At 45.9% G+C, this 17,279-nt stretch overlaps 1 protein-coding gene across 1 annotated transcript; it reads left to right on the forward strand.

Annotated features, from left to right (window-relative positions):
- The first annotated feature begins 485 nt into the window (after window positions 1-485).
- TMEM120B (transmembrane protein 120B) lies at window positions 486-17,279 on the forward strand. The gene is made up of 12 exons (XM_044440925.1): window positions 486-681; window positions 5,821-5,939; window positions 6,677-6,793; window positions 7,422-7,481; window positions 8,692-8,787; window positions 10,660-10,749; window positions 11,895-11,960; window positions 12,641-12,702; window positions 13,544-13,636; window positions 14,201-14,265; window positions 14,862-14,930; window positions 16,066-17,279. The coding sequence occupies exons 1-12, from the start codon at window positions 613-615 to the stop codon at window positions 16,171-16,173; spliced, it is 1,014 nt and encodes a 337-aa protein (XP_044296860.1). The 5' UTR covers window positions 486-612; the 3' UTR covers window positions 16,174-17,279.

Below are 17,279 nucleotides of genomic sequence, written 5' to 3' on the forward strand. Positions count from 1 at the left end.
TCGCAGGGCGACGGACAGGCACCCAAAGGTAAAAGGGCAGTGAGAGCGGGAAGGGGGGGGGCGGAGGAGGGTTTCGGGGCGGAGTCAAAAAGACCAGACCCTTTTCTTCACCCAATAGGGATGAAGGAGGTGGAGGCCCGGTTTGGAAATGTGCGCATGCGCAGCCGTGCTCCTTAGTCAATTAATATTTAAGTTCCTCTTATTAGCATGGAAGGAAGGTCATTATCTGGGAAGTCCAATGGCTGGAGTAGTTAATTAATGTGGGTCTTAAATGAATGGCGTTACTTTTATTGATGCTTGCAGAATACTGGCTGCTTGCAGAGTGCACTAGCAAACTTTCCCGTCGCAATGAGTTAGGTATTATCCATCTATTTCAAATGAGTTTTAATATTAATCATAACAGTAAAAAACAAAAGAAAGCCAACTAGGGGAGGGTTTGGCGTGACGTCAGATGCGCACGTGGTCCTGGGACCGACTGAGGGGGCTCGCGCTGCGTGGTTGCTGCTTGCTTTTTTTCCCCCCTTGCTTTTGCTGCTATCGCTGCGAGGAGGAGGAGGAGGAGGAGGAGGAGGAAGGGAAGCGTTGATCCCCGTGGTGCTGGCCTTTCGCACCATGGTGCTGCCTCTGCAGAAATGCAAGGAAGAATGGCAAGAACTAGAGGAGGAATTCCGGCAACTCCAGGTAGGTCCTGTCGTTGTAGGGACACGTTTGAGAGAAAGGGATAATGGTGCGTATGCATAATAATTATTATATATATAGAGAGAGAGAGAGGCATCTCTATGTGTAGTGTTTTCAGGTCTCCGCAAAATGTTCGCGCTCTCAATATATATGCATGCAGAATGCTTTTCAAAGCCCCCACAGTTACTGTTAGCACTAATGCATCAGCCTGCGCGGGGACCCGCCGGGAGATGCGCCGGCTGCGCAATCCCAAACGGGAAGACACTGCAGGAAGCGGAGGCACGGAAAGCTTCACCGTCACCCGCCCTCGGCCATCCCCGCGGCTTCGAAGCAGCCCCCTTCTCGGGCAGGGGCTCAGGGGGGCCCGCTGCAGAAGGCCGGCCGGCTTCCGGGGGCTGCCCTCCCCGGCCAGCGGGCTGTGCGCGGGCACCTGCCGGCCGGCCGGACAAAGGCTGCCCTTGGCGCAAGCCAAACCGCGACGATCTGCTCAGCTCCGCGCCCCGCGATGAGTGGCAGGTTTTGACCGCGCGGAACAGCTGGGCGCGTCGCCTCCCTGGCGCTCGCTGCACGCCAGGCGGCGGCACGGGCCGGAGAGCCTGTGTCTCTGAGCCGCCCTTGCCCAACAAGGTGCCCTCCAGATGTTTTGGACTGCGGCTCCCATCGTCCCTGGCTGGAGGGCAGCGGGCCGGCGCAAGCCGAGAGCCCCACTGGGCGGCCCACTCGTGCGTGCAGTGATGGCGCTCGATTCATCCCAAGCCGGAGGGTGGGGCGCGGACGGAGGGGGCAGGGGGCTGAGGGGGCCCCCGAAGCAGCGGTCGCGAGCGACGCAGTCGCAGCCCCCTCCTCTCGGCCAAAAGCCCCCTGAGGCTTCTCCCGTGCGTGCCCCCCGCACCAGGGTTCGGCCCAGCAGCCTCCGCGGCCCTGCCAAGCCCTCCGGAGGCCCTCCCTTGGCCCCCGGTTGGTGCAGCTGCTCCCGGGGAGCAGTGGGGCATCTTGGGGCGCCGGGGTTCTCTCTCTATAAACCGCCTGCCCTCCTTGACGGCTCCTCTTGGCTCTCTGGGTTGCTGTTTCATTTCCATGGCTTGGGCTTTGGGGAGGCTGCATCAAGCTTTCTGGAGTAGGAAAATGTGCATGGATGGGGAAGGGAGCGGTCTTCCAAAGGGTGACTCGGAAAAGAACATACACTTCTAAGGCCAAGTGCACCAAATCCCACTGGACAGTGGACTTAACTTTCCTTGAAATGGTGGGTAAAAGAACAAATGAAAGCACTGATTAAGCAAATGGAGAGAAGGGTTGGATGGAGTGACTGGGCTCAGATCTGGGGTGAGGGGATGAGGAAGGAGTGGGTTGCAGAAGAAAGATAATCCGGAAGGATTTTCAGAAACGGGTCAGGAATACGCAACATGGACTAAACTTTTGGGGAGTGTTGCTTGCTTTGTCAGACAAAGTACTGAGTCAGGAAGAACCCCCCCCCCCAAAAAAAACCCCTCAACCTCCCAAGAGGGGACCTGTGCTGAGAGGCATGGACAAAGGTGTTGCTGTTTCTACCCTGACTGTGTACATGTCGGGGCTGTGGGAGACCGTTTGGGACATCTTGGCTTTGAAGAATGGAAAACCAGGGATGACTGTAGTGCCTGCCCACATGCACTGCATTAGATTGCGATGGAGCCGCTTCCTCAAGAGGAGGACGGAGAGAAGTTGCTGTGTTGAGCAGGGACTGCACGCAGCTTTCCTGGGGTGCCTTCGGATGAGACCTTTTTTTGAGCTTCATTCAAAGAGGGGCCGGATGTTGTCTTCCACTCCTTACCCTCCCGTATTTTCCTTCTGCCTCTTCATTCTCTTTCTTTGCAGCAGAAAATCTTTTAAGGAAGGAAAGACAGAATAGCTGCCCAATGGTGTCCGTCTGGAAGAAAGGCTCTCTAGAGTTTGTATTCCCCACTTGCAAAGTTTGCTCATTAAAGCTCACACCCTGTTCTTACCCACATAGCTCCTTGGATGTAGGAAACTGGATTTAAAGTAGGAGAAGAAATTTCCTTTTTTCCCTTTCCTGGTACAAATTTGTGGGGAGGGTGTAGTGGGGAGTGTTTTGAATGAGCACCTCTGGCCACCACCTGGGCAATTGCAATCTTTCACAGGTGTTTAATGTGAGAAAGCAGGATGACTCACTTTGACTTAGAACAAAGGACCTCAAGTGAGATGAGAAAGGTGATCAAGTAGTAATAAAGTGTTACGTTCAGACTTATGCAATGTCAAGGTTTCCCCCTGCCTTGTTTTTCTGAGGTCAGATTTAGTTTCCCTCCCCTCTTGATTCATTGCTGAAAAAATGAGTTTGTAAGTTTGAAACAGTTTTTGGTCGGTGGCTATTTTAAGGATCAAATGGTATCAATTTGAGTTACACATTTTTCTTCTCTCTGGTTTAAAGTGGGGAAGCTAAAATCGACATAAATGATTTGGAGGGTGCTTCTCCGCCTGTTGCTTCCAGGTGGAATTTGAGGCTTCCCCACTGTTATCCAGAAATGCAGGAGCCAGTTAAGCTGTCTCGAAAAGGTGCCTGCGAGAGGTCAAACAAGACAGGTCCATCTGGTATGCTTAGCTCATATTTCAAAATGGCAGGACTGCCTCTGAGCCTTTTTCTCCAGAAGCAGGCTACTTCTCTCCAAAGTAGCAAAATTGTACTGGGTAACAAGAAGAACCCATTATTCTTTTTTTATCTTTTTAATCTGAAAGCAAACAAGCTGATTTGATCCTTTTGGTGTTCCGTAGCAGCTTCGGCTACCGTGCTGTTGCTCTATTTTCGTTTTCGCCCCATCCCTGTTGAAAATGGCTCCTGAAACTCCCCACCAGCTTGGATCCAAGGAGAGAGGCAGAGGTTTAGCAGCACAGGCAGCAAAGCACTGGTCTGGGACGCAAGATTCCCAGGCGCCCACCTGCGCCACAAGTACGTTCTGTGGTAGCGAGGAAAATGCTATTGCATTGCAATTATATGCCACCTTTTCTTCCTCTTGGGATGAACCCAAGATGGCGTATGTGGTTCTCCTCCCCTCTTTCCCCCTTTCCTTATAGCACATGCAATGAGATTGCTGATGTAACTGGACGCCATCAATGTTGCTCTTGTGCACACCTGGAGCTGGCGGTTGCTGCTGTATCCCCAGGAGTTCAGATCAAGATGATGTTTGCATTTGGATGCTGCTATCAACTGTGGTTTCCAGTGCCAGGAGCAAGTGCCATTCTCTCTTCCCTTCTTCTCATCTGGCATTAAAAGAGCTTGCATTTCACTATAATGTCCAAACCCTAAACTGTGGTTCAGTTTCAACTCTGATTTATTAAAATAAGTCTGTACATAATCTGTTGTTTGAAGCTGGCTTGTTTTCAAACCACAGTTAAATGAGCTACAGCTGGTCAGGTTTAGATATAGCAACAAATTGTGGTTGATCTAAAATGGAAGCAAATGTTTATAGATGCCTCTGCAGCTGTGCAGAGGGGAAGAATATTTGAGCCCAAAGATCACCTAAGTCTGTTGCTGTTACAATAAACCATGGTTTATTGTGACATCCGGAACACAGCTACTATGAGGGCAGCCTGTGAGAAGCCGGTTACTACTTGGAATGAGCACTGAATAGAAGTTTTAAAAAATTCTGAAGGGCTGGGGGATGTTTTTCTTTTCTATGTATTTATTTGAGTACTATGTAACCATGGAACAAGCTGTACTGGAGCCGCAATTGAACCAGCTGCTTTGAAGAAACAGATGGCAGCGGAATTGCAGCAGCGGGCACTTTGGAATGGGGTTAGAGGTGCTGGCTGTGCGAATGGAAAAGCTGCTTAAGCGTGCAAGTAATAGCTTTCCCTTTTTTTGGAAGGGAGGCCGCAGCGCTTGCGTCCCATTGGATGGTTTTCCAAACGCGGACGTTCATTCCTCCCTAGTCACCCTCCGAGTCCACCCCCACAGAAGAGCAGGCTGGGTTGGCGCTGACCTCGCTTGCCCGCCTGCCCCGCCTTGCCAAAAGACAACTGCACCCTGCAAACTGCGGCCAAGGGCAGAGTCGGTAGGGCTGCTTGCGTGTGGATGTAGCTGATTTACTGGCCTGCTGACTGCCTGGTGACTCGCAGCTGAGCGCTCTGTTGCGAAGGGCCACATTTCCAGTGAAACTCAGTTCAGTCGGTGATCACCGAATGCACCTTCATTTCGTCAAACATCGAGTCCGTCACTGGGTTCAGTCATACATGTGGGCCATCTGTCGCTTGCTGAGCACAGATCTAATGCGGAGGTTCCGGGATTGACTCCTGCTCGCTTGAGAGCCAAGGCTTCCCATTTTCTGGAAGCGAGGGAGATGGTGGTGGTGGTACACTCTGATTACGACACGCTCGCTCAGGTTGGCTTTCCTGATTTCCTGTCTTGAAGCACAGGAGGATTTTTTTAAAACTTTTCCCAGGGATTTTAATTGTTTACTATTTTTGTGACCGTATTTGTTTTTCTTTTATGCTTTTTATTTAACTATAAAACTGTGGTCTTAATCTAGCTGATGGTAAGCTCTCCTATGAGGTTTGTTTGGGTCCTTTTGTGGAGGTTCAGTGTAAATATTTCAGATGGACCCTAAGACTTGTGTAATTCCCCCCTCCATTTTGTTGTTGCCCAAATTTTATCGCAGGTTCTCTGTATTTTTAATTTGATGCTGTTTTATCAATTACATTGTTGCTTGTTATAGAATGTTCCTTTATTTTTTTAAATGTGTAACCTAACTTGTGATGGTTTGACATTTAAAAATAAGCAGCATGGGGTGGGCAGGAATAAAATTAAATAGTTAAATAACTGATATGACTGGTAATCAAGTGATGCACATACGCAATCAGTTCCTGGTCTGCTGCTTTACTTCACTGATTTAATGCAGATATTCTGGGTTTAATTCCATATTTGGGATTCCAGATATGATTTAATATGGACTCTGGAACAAATTACTTGGTCTGCACCATAATTTGTGTTCCCCAGAATGGACTATCAACACCCATCATCCCTGTGCTGGTTGGGGATAATAGGAGCTGTAGTCAATACATCTGGAGGGTGACTAGGTTGGGCAAGACTGCAAATACATATGCGGCTCAGTGTACTTGTGAATTTTAACACATCCTTTTCTTTTTCCTTTGCAGGAAACTCACAAAATTTACAAACAAAAGCTAGAGGAACTGAACAGCTTTCAGATGACCTGCAGCAGCTCTATACAGAAGCAGAAGCGGGGATTAAAAGATCTACAGTACAGTTTCCAAAGGTTTTGTGTCCAACGGCATTTGATTTCAGGGGACCCAGCCATAAAACTTACTTTGACTTGGGGGAGTGCTTTCTTTGTTCAAAAAGTAGGGTCAGAAGAGATCAAAGGCCTTAACAGTGGGGCCACTCACAGAGCAAGCTGAAGGTCCTGGGCTGATTCCTGATCTCCACTTAAGGACTGGTCACATAGCAAGTGGTGCGGGGAAGAGCTTCCATGCTCGCAGCTCTGGGCGATTGCCTTCTTTCAATCTCTCAAAACACCAGCCTGAGGTTTTTATGGGAAGGAGAAAGATTTATTTGGGATGAGGGAATGGTGAGGGAGAGCACCCACTTAGGGAGCTGTTTCTCACTTTCATTGTGTTGCCAATGTAACTCTGAATTCAGGAGGGCTGGAATTTTAACCTTTCCCATTAAAATATGAGCCCCTCAGCCTGCTCTGGATTCTAAGAAGAATCTTGGGGCTGCATGAACTGCCTTTGAAGCTTTAGCACTCTCAATTCTTCTCTTAAACTGGCACAAGAAGGAAAAAGTAGAGGGTGACACTAAACACTACTAAATATTCATTGATATTTAGGATGTGTTTGTATGCGTTGATGTTGTTTTATTATTCACATTATTGTTTCATTAGTAGTATTACTGTTGTGATATGCTTTAAGGTATGATTTAGCCTGGTATTGAAACCTATTGTAAAATTTGTGCAGTTTGATTTCACTTCACTATCTGTTCCCTGCATTATAGATGTAAACGCGATTGCAGCTTGGAAGAACTGGAGCTCATACAGCAAATAAAGAGTCAGATCAAAGAGCGGCAAAATGTCTTCTTCGACATGGAAGCCTATTTGCCAAAGAAGAACGGGTAGGTGACTCCTTAGGGGGAGAAACGTCCAAGCAGGCACCTGTTCTCACACGAAATTGAAATCAGCGTGCGTTTCCCAAAGGGATACAGTGGAGAGAAATGCCTGGGACTTTGTTATTCACATCTACTCCGCCTGCTCCCCTGGGCCTTTCTGTCTTTTAGCACAAAATGAAATGTTTGTCTGAGGGTGTGTGGCCCAGAAGCTGAATGCATGGCTGTTGTGCTCTGCTCTTGCAGTTTCCAAATTCTAATCTTGATGAGGTGGTGCCTCCAATGAACAACTGACGCTCGCTTGCGCGCTCTCTCGCTCTCTCGCGTGCACATATGTGTGTGTGTGTATGGTGGGGGGGGGAAGAGTGATGGCTTGGGGTAAGAACACTTTGTCTTGCTCAAGCCAGTTAAATATTACGTATGAGCATATGAGAGAGAACAGTTCACAGAACAGTCAGCCAGAAGAGCAGGACACAAATTCCCCAGTAACTGGTGCATATGGGCACATTGAACCATTGATCAATGGCTGCTGTCAGGGGACCAGTAACCATTGATAGTCTCCTCTCCTCTCCCTTACACAGAAAACTCAGAAAAAATCCACCTGCTGCTCTAATGTTGCTTGCCTTTTACCTTGCAGTTTGTACTTGAATCTGGTGCTGGGAAATGTGAATGTAACCCTTCTGAGTAACCAGGCCAAGTAAGTTTTTCCTGTTCTTGCCATCTCCTCTAGCAGTGGGTGGACGTCAGGCATGTGGTGCCTACCTCTTTTTTTAAATGGTTTTTACTAAACAGCAAGAGCTTGGTGCAAACAACGTGCTGTTTAGAATTAAAGGATTCCGAGCCTAGGAGCTGATGAATTGGTGCTATTTTTAACATTTATTTCTTACCTGTTCATTCTGCCTTTTCCCTGAGGAGCCCCAGATGGCATAGATAATAGTCCTCCATTTTGTCCTTGAAATGCCCTGGTGAGTTTGGTTAGGTGGAGAGTCCGTCACGGGCCTGGACTCATTCAGTGAGCTTCATGGCCTAGCAGGGGCCAGGACCCACAGTTGAATCACCAACATCAAACTGAGCTCTCAGTCCTTCCTTCATTACAGGTAATGTCCCTTTCCTCTGATTGCTAAATAATGCGACACCAGGAATCCCGAGCAGAGCTACCTTCTGCACACTCCAGTTCTACAGGTTGAGGCTGGAGATGGAGAAGGAAACTGGCAGGACAGGAAGCAGGGTCAACTCAGCCCATTTCTTCTGAATCGCAAACAAGAAGGCCAGTCTTGGTAGCCTAAAGAGGGAAGCCCTTGGCCTTCCCTCTTCACCTCCAGTTCTAGGGAAGTGCAAATCAACAAAACTTGAGCTCCCTAAATTCTCCAAATTCTGTCTTGACGCTTGTTCTGACTTGAACCTGGATCAGATTAATTATTTTTTTCTTCTCCCATGCAAATTCTGAAAGCACTTTTCATATTTTTTCAAATCAAACCATCTCTGAAATGTATGCATAATCCTCCCATGAATCAAAACATATTTGTGCATTTTTGAAATAAGCACATGCTGTTGAATGCTTTTCTTGGTCATGTTGCGAACTTGGAAAGGTGTGGACCTTGGCTGTAGATTGCGTTGCAAGGCCATGCTCAGACTGGGAAGTAAAAACTAGGTAAATCCTCATGCACAACAAATGGAAATGAATTTTTACACATGCCTATCCACTTCTGGGTTTATGTTCCTTGTTCATGTCAGCCTGCTGTTTGCTTGATTCTTTAGGCAAATTGTCTTCCTTTGCCCTGAAAAGTAGATTGTGGTTTTTCCATCTGGGCACTTATGAAACTGGGTTTCAGGGTGGGGACGAGGTTGACAGGGAAGCCCAGAGTAGGTCTCCCAAGTCCCAGCTTGACTTTGTCCTTTTATTCCAGGTTTGCCTACAAAGATGAATATGAAAAATTCAAACTCTACTTGACTATAATCTTATTACTTGGAGCGATCACTTGCCGCTTCATCCTTCATTACCGGTAATGCTGCAGCTCTGTTTGCTGGGTGGGAGGGACGGCTTTAAATTTGACCCTAACTGTGGATTTGGACCACCTTTTTGTGCAAATCTGCCAGATTCTTCAGTGAGCAAAGGGATTGCAGGTGCAGTTGGTGAGAACTAAACGAGATTTGTTTGGAGCTGCCATTGCTTGTATCTCAAAGTAAAGATCGCCTTGAGTTTTCCTCTGCACGCTGTGCTCCTATTGGACGAGCATGGCAGCATTGGTGAGAGGGGTTCTGGGGGTATGTTCTAGGACAGGGGTGTTGAACCTCATACCCGCAGACCGAATGTGGCCTTCAGGATTTCCAGTCCAGTCCTCTGAGGTTCCTTAGCTGGCCACATCTCGTCCTCTTAGCTCCAATCTCTTTTCCCCAATCACAGATCGTTTTGTGGCCTCTTGGCTTTGGTGCATGTTTTCCTCATTTATAAATGCCGTTCCTAAGATTTGTTACTAGAAGGAAAAGATTTAAGCAAAAGGATGCTTTTTTTTTTTTTTTTTTGGCCAATTTCATTTTTTGTCTTGTCCTGTCATGCATTAGAAAGCATCTCCAAAAACTCAAGCTTCTGCACTAAGAGCTTCGCTGAATTAATTCATTCTTCAGGATGAAGGCGGGTGCTGTGCCCCCTATTCCAGGGCAAAAACTGGACAGTGGTTCATGCTTGTTAGGTCCATATTGTATTACACGCAACCCCACAGATTCACCAATTAGGGCCAGGTGAAATAACAGAGCAGCATATTCTGAGCCTAGTGATAGGTTTTGGGCACCAGAACGTAAACGGAGCTTAAAATCCTTTTGCACTGAGGTCCCTACCTGGTGATCCAAAGCGTTCTTCATTTCAGCAGCCCAATTTTAGTTCAGGGGAGTGTCATGTTGCCACTGTTTAAGAACTGGTAGCCAGAAATTCTTACCAATCTACTGCAGATCACCCAAAGATCTAGCAGTCGATCCATATCTATCTAGTGCTTTTCCCTGGATTAGAGTGAGAACCTCGATTAGACTTACAAGATGTGCATCCCACCTAAAACTTGAGAAGAGCTGTGGCTTGATGTTCGGATAGATTCTTTGCAGTCATAGGTTAATTCATCATGTCTCCAGTTAAAAGGGAGAGTTACTGACAGCCACATAGAAAGCCTTCCCCTGCTGCCTTCTAGATGTATCAGACTACAGTTCCCAGCATGCCCGAGCCAGGTGGACAAATAGCAAGCTGGTAGGCAGCAGTTTCCAGTATTCTTCCTGTGGCTTCAGGATTGATGATCGTCTCTGAAAAAAATGTCCCAATGGTCCTGCTTTTCTCCTTGAGAAATCCTGATGAACTTAGGATCCCTATGGTGTTCCCTGAGAGCAGTCTGGAAATGCCTGTCCAATGTTGTCAAAGTTTGCGGTTACCTGTCATCTGGAATGATCTTGTCCTGGTTTAATGCTTTCCTGCGCTTTGGGGCACACTGCAGTCAGCATGGCTTTTCCAGTTGATTTGTCTAGCTCTGATGGGCTCCTTTGACTGTATTAATCATAAGTTGCCTCTGTGAATTGGATCATGGCAGACAGGCCTCTCCTGTCAAAGGAACTTGCTTGATTTGCAAATTTGCTTCACTCAGTACAGGACATGCCATGACAGTCTTGCGGTTGGGTGGCAGAAGCCTGATGTTCAAGAAAGATATCTGAAGATGTTCTTGGCCAATGAAGCACAAGCAAAGCATTAGTGCTAACAAGGAGTGGAAATAAAATAGTGTGTGTGTGTGTGTATGATGCAGCGGGGCTTGGGAAACAAGAGCCTTAAAATACATGAACTTGATTAAATATATAAAATCGTGTTGTCGGGGGGGAAAAATCTACCATGTTTCCTCCTGCAGGGTGACTGATGAAGTGTTCAACTTCCTCTTAGTTTGGTATTACTGCACGCTGACAATAAGAGAAAGCATCCTCATCAGCAATGGATCAAGGTACTAGTCCTCCAGATATGCCTTTCATGAGATAAATTTTCCGGCTAGCATGAGAACTGGGTATCATGCCATCATATGTGAAAATCTTGGTTCTCTCTTCAGCGCATTGGTGAACACAGGTTTCTGAGCTCAGAGTTCAAGACTGCATTACACAATGCAGCCAGCTAATTTAGCACCCCTGCCTTCATGGCCCATCAGGGCACTCCCCTGTCCCGACATATATTCCTTTTCTTGTGAAGCATACAACGATCTTTTCTCCCCCATCATTCCATGCTTTCTAACAGCTTCTACATCCCCAGTACGTTTGGGTTGAGGGAACTGTTTGCCAACCTGATTTTAAAAATAAATACCCCTTGGCAGTGAAACTCAAATGATAATCCCATCATGATATAGTTTGCTTTTGCTGCCTCCTGTTAAACACATTTATTTGAGAATAAGTTGCATTTCGTTGTAGAAAAGGATAATGTATTTCTGAAGTAATACAACGGAAGCTTGTTGCCTTATACCTGGCCAACTAGTCCTTGGCTACAAAATGCTTTGAACAATAAGAGCATACGATTGCTCTTATTGGCGACATACTATGGACTATCTGCAAGGGGCGGCATAGAAATGTTATAATAATAATAATAATAATAATAATAATAATAATAATAATAATAATAATAATAAAATAATGTTGGCCTTGGTGCTGGGACCAGCGCTGTTTATCGCTGTCGCCCCTCATCTGCTGCTCTCTTGGACAGCAACCCCCACCCCCAGGCAGTAGCAAACCTCTGTGCATCTTCTCTTTGGGAATACTTGTGGATGCTCACGTGCAGACTGCCCCTCCCCTGCCACTTGGCCAGCTAGGGAGTGGTGCCCTTGACTGGGGTGGTGGGAGGATAATTACACACTTGCTTTAAAAAAGACTTTGTACTTCCAAGAGCTTTTGATGTGTTAGGTTTAGGTGTTCAGAACATGTCTGAGGTTATGCCTTACATAGAAGCACGTGAAGGCAACCATTTTGTATGCTAACACAGGTACTGTGTCGGTATAATTGGCAGTGGACTGTGACCTGGCCACAGGCCCTTTTTGGCTGTGCAGTTGTGGATGGTTTCTGCTTTCTCTTTGCATTATGGCCCTAAACCTGCCTTCTTTCTACTCAGAATTAAAGGCTGGTGGGTGTCTCATCATTATGTCTCAACATTCTTGTCTGGTGTGATGTTAACATGGTAAGCTCTTTACCTTTTTTGCATCTTAAACACAGCAGTGGAAATATTTAAACTCTAGGATGACCAATATTGTCAATGTAGTTATCTGTGTATCATGAAAAATGGTAGGGGAGAAATGGGTGTCTCTATTTTGATTTTTAAAAAACTCGTGAACAGCCTTCCCTGGACCATTTTTTTAAAAAGTTTTAAAAAGCTTGTGAACATAGAACAGCCTTCCCTGGACCATTTCATTTCAGGGAGAGGGAATCACTTTTTGGTCCCCTTCCCATTTAAAGCAAGTGGTGGTGTCATGGGGTTGAAGATGAGATCACGCAAGCATCTTCTTGATCTGCTGTGTTCCCAAGCAGGGGCCCTTTCTTACCGGGAGAGGCATGCATTCAAAGGCGATTTCTCGAAGTCCCTCTTATGTTGGTGCTTTGTGATTTTGGGAAGTGTTCTGAACCAGTTTAGAGAATGAATCCATGAATGGATGCAGGCCAGAGAGCACTACAGGCTGTTTCTGTACAACCGATAGCACATTTTAGAAACTTTATCGCGTGTTAGGCTTAAAAACTCTACTAGGTTTTGGGGATTATTTTTGTAATTTCCAAGCAGTATTAGATTGACTTGTGTACATATGTTAAAACCTCACTATGTTTTCGCTTCACTCTTTTGCCCCCTCCTTCCCCCGCTTCTCACAGGCCAGATGGTGTCATTTACCAAATGTTCCGCAACCAGTTTCTAGCATTTTCTATTTTTCAAAGTAAGTATATTTTCATATTTAATACTAGAACATGGAAGTTTCTGCCTGTGGCACAGGTGACTGAATCTTTTGTGAGCTGTACAGCAAGTTTGTGCTCAAGTAAAATGTGCATTTTAATGTAATTGGGGAAGGCTCTGTTAAGCATGTTTGAATGTCTTGAGAAAGAGACATGAAGCTTCAGGAATTTAACTGGCCTGGTAAGCCAATGGAAGGTTTCAGGTCTAATTCACATTAAATACAAAGAAAAGATGATTTATCACCAAATAAATTCCTGATCAGAGGCACACAGTATAATGTTGGGGTGCTAATTTTTTCTAAACTGCATAGAGCAAGGGTGGGTAAACTCCCCCACCCACTGCCCAGGCTGGATTCTGCTGCAGGCCGCATCACATGGCTGTGGCGGAGTTCTTGCCCTCCCCTGCCCCATGACTGCCACTTAACTTCTCTGCTCCCAACAGTGCAGAGGAACATCTCATCCGTGTCTTTGTGAGGCTTGTTGAGGAAGACAAGACAACACTTCTCACTCTCCTGCCTGGTTCTGGCAAAAACTTCTCTCTCCCTGTCTCCCCGACCCCCCACTCTAAGCATCAGGTGGGCTGTTTCCTCCCAGCTTGGGCAGGGGAAGTTTGAGCCATATGCAGCCTGTGGGTTGCCCTCTCCTGCTATGATATGACAAATCAGGACAGGGTGGGACAAAAGCGTTTAAGGACACAGCACTTTGCATGTTTAAACAGGAAAAGGTCCAACACCCAGCCAGCATGGATTGTACTGTCAAAGCAGGTCATACTTTTCAGACAGTCTCAGTCCAGGTAACATAAAGTAACCTCCCGGCTTCTTCTAGGTTGTGTTCAGTTTCTACAATATTACTATCAAAGTGGCTGCCTTTACAGACTTCGTGCCTTAGGGGAGAGAAACCAGTTAGATCTCACAGTGGGTGAGTTGTCTTGTGCGTGTGTTTTAAATTGTATTTTATTTATACAAAAAGCATGTACAAACTGATGTTAGCCTGTGTTAGTGTATTGCCAGTAACCAGAAATATTATTTGCTCAAATTATTGATGGAACAGATACTTTTGAAATGGCTTGATCAACTCAATGCTACTATTTTTGCCTTGGTAGCAATTTTCAATTTGTTTCTATAGAGAAAACTGTGAAGAGGGTTTATACTGGAATTTTTCAACAAATCAAGTGGATTTCTTCCCCTGCCTCTATACAGTTAGGAAAAAAAATCAGCTTTTCTGCTTAAATGTCTTTTTTGAAAGCTCTGTACAGGTGATCTGTGTGTTTTAATCCTCACAAAATTCCTCTAAGGTAGTTTAGGCTGAGAATCAACAACTGGCCCAAAGTCACCCAGTTTCACGGCTGAGTGGGGACCAGAACTCAGATTTCTCAAAAACACATAAGATGTTGTAGTTATGTGTAGAAATGGGTAGGTATTTAAGCATAGAGACTTTTGTGTGTTCTGCATGACTTAGCTAGGTATTTCAATCTTTCCTTAGAGGGATTTCAGTCTTGGATGTGGCGAGGGCTGACCTTCCTGCTTCCCTTTCTGTTTTTTGGGCATGTAAGTTGGATGGCGTCTCTCTTGTTCACAAGGTCATTGTCAGATGTGGAAAACTCAGAGACACTGATAGCGCTGCTTGTTGTGAAAAATTTAGGCAAGGGTTTTTGGGATGGCTTCACGGCCCAGAATTAGCACGAGACTGACGCACTCTGTTGCAAGCACAGCCCTCTTGTGGTGATGGACATTTGTCCATCTAACCAAGCATTCTTAGCCCCGGGAGTGGCTAAGCCTCTTTCAGCCTAGCTTTCAGAGAAGCTCTTGGATCTGATTTTGTTCAGATAAAAATACCACCTTATTTTAGTTTAAAGTTCTTACTGCTAGTAATTAAACCAAAGGGGAGACATTTCATACTTAGGAGAAGGTTCAAGAGAAAAGAGGACAAGGACAGAGGAACCCTTGAGGTCTGGCTGGACTGAGGACCCAGGCGGCCACTTCTGTCTTCTTTGTCGGCTTCTGTCATTGTGTGGCTTCCCTGCATGGATTTTTACTGCATGTGTAAAATAATGCTTCTAGTTCTTCATTAAAACTACTGCTTGTATCTACATGAGTAAAGAGCTATTTCCCAATTCTTTCTCCTCTCCCACCTTCCCCTTAAGTTCTGGCAGCTGTATAATGCGATCACGCTTTTTGAACTGTCAAGACATAAAAACTGTAAGGAATGGCAAGTAAGTTGTTCTTTTTTTCTGCGGTGCCCATCTTTATCTCAGTGACTGGGGGAAGTCTGATCTCTGTAGGAGACATTGCACATGCCTGATGTCAGAGCATAAGGAGATTCTGGCTGCATCAGACCAAAGGCCTCTCTCAGCCAGCAGACTGTTCTCACAGCGGTGGAACAGATGCTTCTCCAAAGCCCATAAGCAGGACAGGGGAGCAGTTTCTGCTCACATTCCCGGGCAGCTGGCATGGAGAATGCCACCTCTGATCTTGGATGGTATTTAAGCCGTCAAGAGACAAAAGTGACAGACGCCCTAGAAATATCCTAAATAAATAAATAAAAGCATCATCGGTAACATCCATTTTAACAGCCTTATCTTCTTTGAAGTTCATGAATCCCCTTAGGTCGCTAGGATAAGGTAACAGAAATGAAAGTGAGGAAATGGCTGTCTGCATTTTATAATGGAAGAATATCTTGTATTACCAAAAGTGGCAAAAAGGCATGGTAAACGTGGATTTGCCCATCTGAGGCTTCTGATGGTTTGCTGATTATGGTCACCCAGCCATTCTGAATCAGGTGCCTTTCAGATGCTCTGGACTACAATGCCCAGCATTCTTGACCCTTGGCACTTCTGGTTAGGGCTGGTCAGAGTTTCAGTCAAAATGTCTGAAGGGCACCGGATTGGGTGCAACAGCACCTCCTGCCCATATTTCCCAGCAACTGGGGGGCACAGATGTACTGCCTTGCCTACTAGAGGCAGCAGAGAACCGTCAGGACTAGTAGCTTCCTCTGTGTGTCTTTCAAAATACCCAATACATTTAGTACTAATGTCCTTATCAATTTTGAAATTAATGCTATACCTAAGGAAACTTACAATAGAGAAGACAAAACAAAGATAAAAACATCTAGCATTACAGCAATGAACAACTAGTGGCTTAACTGGCAACTAAGTTTAATATGCTTACCTCAGCATTGTAGCTGCTGGCCGTGTTCTCGTTAAGCAAGCCATCTAGCGCCATTGGGCTAAACCCTGCCTTAGCATAGTTCCCCCCATCCGTACACACACACTGTTAGCTGAAACACACGGTCATCTAAGCTGTGTCTGGTATTTATGTATTGTTGTTTCCTCCCTGCACCCTCTCCAGGTTTTTGTGCTTGCACTCACATTTCTGCTGCTCTTTCTTGGGAATTTCCTCACGACCCTGAAAGTTGTGCACACAAAATTTCAGAAGAATAAAATGAAAAAGCTGTGAGAAAGAAGGCTCTGCTTATGGACGCCAAAGCCTGGGGGGTCTGGTTTCCTATTGTCCCCCGCTCTGCTGTGATTAGACACCCATCCCAGACAGCCCTCCAGAGCCACCGCTGGCCCTGCAACCGCAGAGGAAATCCCACCTGCACCCTGCTACACGTCTTCCTCAACTGACTTATTCTGCAAGTGCTGCTGTCTCCCAGCTGATAGCTTAATTGTCTATTTTTAATCAAATAAAATCCCTCTGGCTTTTTCCAGGATGCAGCCATGAGGTTGGTTACTTCTAGGAAAAAGATGGATTTTCAGGAGAACAAGGACGTGTTGTTATTCTGGAATAAGGCAATCTTTAAAAGCTGTCTCCCAAATTTCCCTGTACTGGAACCTCTCTGGCTGCTGCCAGCTGTCGCGCCTGCTGCTGTTTACTGAGCTCTGCTCCTCTTCAGACTTACCTTGGAAACTAATAGGGTCCATTTCGGAACAGTGCCTAGAGGTGGAGCCCCAAAGACTGTTCTCCACTTGTACTCAATTGAAAGCATTTTCAGTGGGGCACTTGCCGAGTTTGTTTATATGGGAGGAAGGGAAGCGGGGCTTTGCCTCTTCACTGCAGTCTGTTCCCACTAAACTAGCTTACGAGGATGGGGAAAGCCAATGAGAAAACCTCATCAAATCCAGCGGAAGTTATTACCATCTGTCTTTCATTTTGTTGGCAATAAGGTCCAGTGAACATTTCACTGAGTTTCAGGGTTTGACTCTGTTGAACCTTGGGAGGGATCATCAATAAAGAATTGTCTTAGCTGAAGAGGAGTTAATAGATTCCCCCGAGAATTAGATACATCCCTTTTAAACGCATCTTAAAAGGCAGATTTTAGGGCAATATACGGGTCGGATGCAGGGCTTTGGCAGCTTGGTGCAATGCAGAAGTGCATGGCTTGCTCTGCAAACAGGCAGAAGGGGAGACAAAACGCTACTTCTGGGAAGGACACTCTGTTGCTTGGCTTTTGCTCACTTACTGAAATACTGTGCCTCACTTTGCTCCTTCCCATATTCCCTCAGATCGGTTTTATAGACATTAACAACAAAAATATAATAGATATTTGCCCTTTTAGATAA

Source organism: Varanus komodoensis, unplaced genomic scaffold (assembly GCF_004798865.1).
Source record: "Varanus komodoensis strain SLA01 unplaced genomic scaffold, ASM479886v1 scaffold38, whole genome shotgun sequence".
NCBI classification, from domain to species: Eukaryota; Metazoa; Chordata; class Lepidosauria; order Squamata; family Varanidae; genus Varanus; species Varanus komodoensis.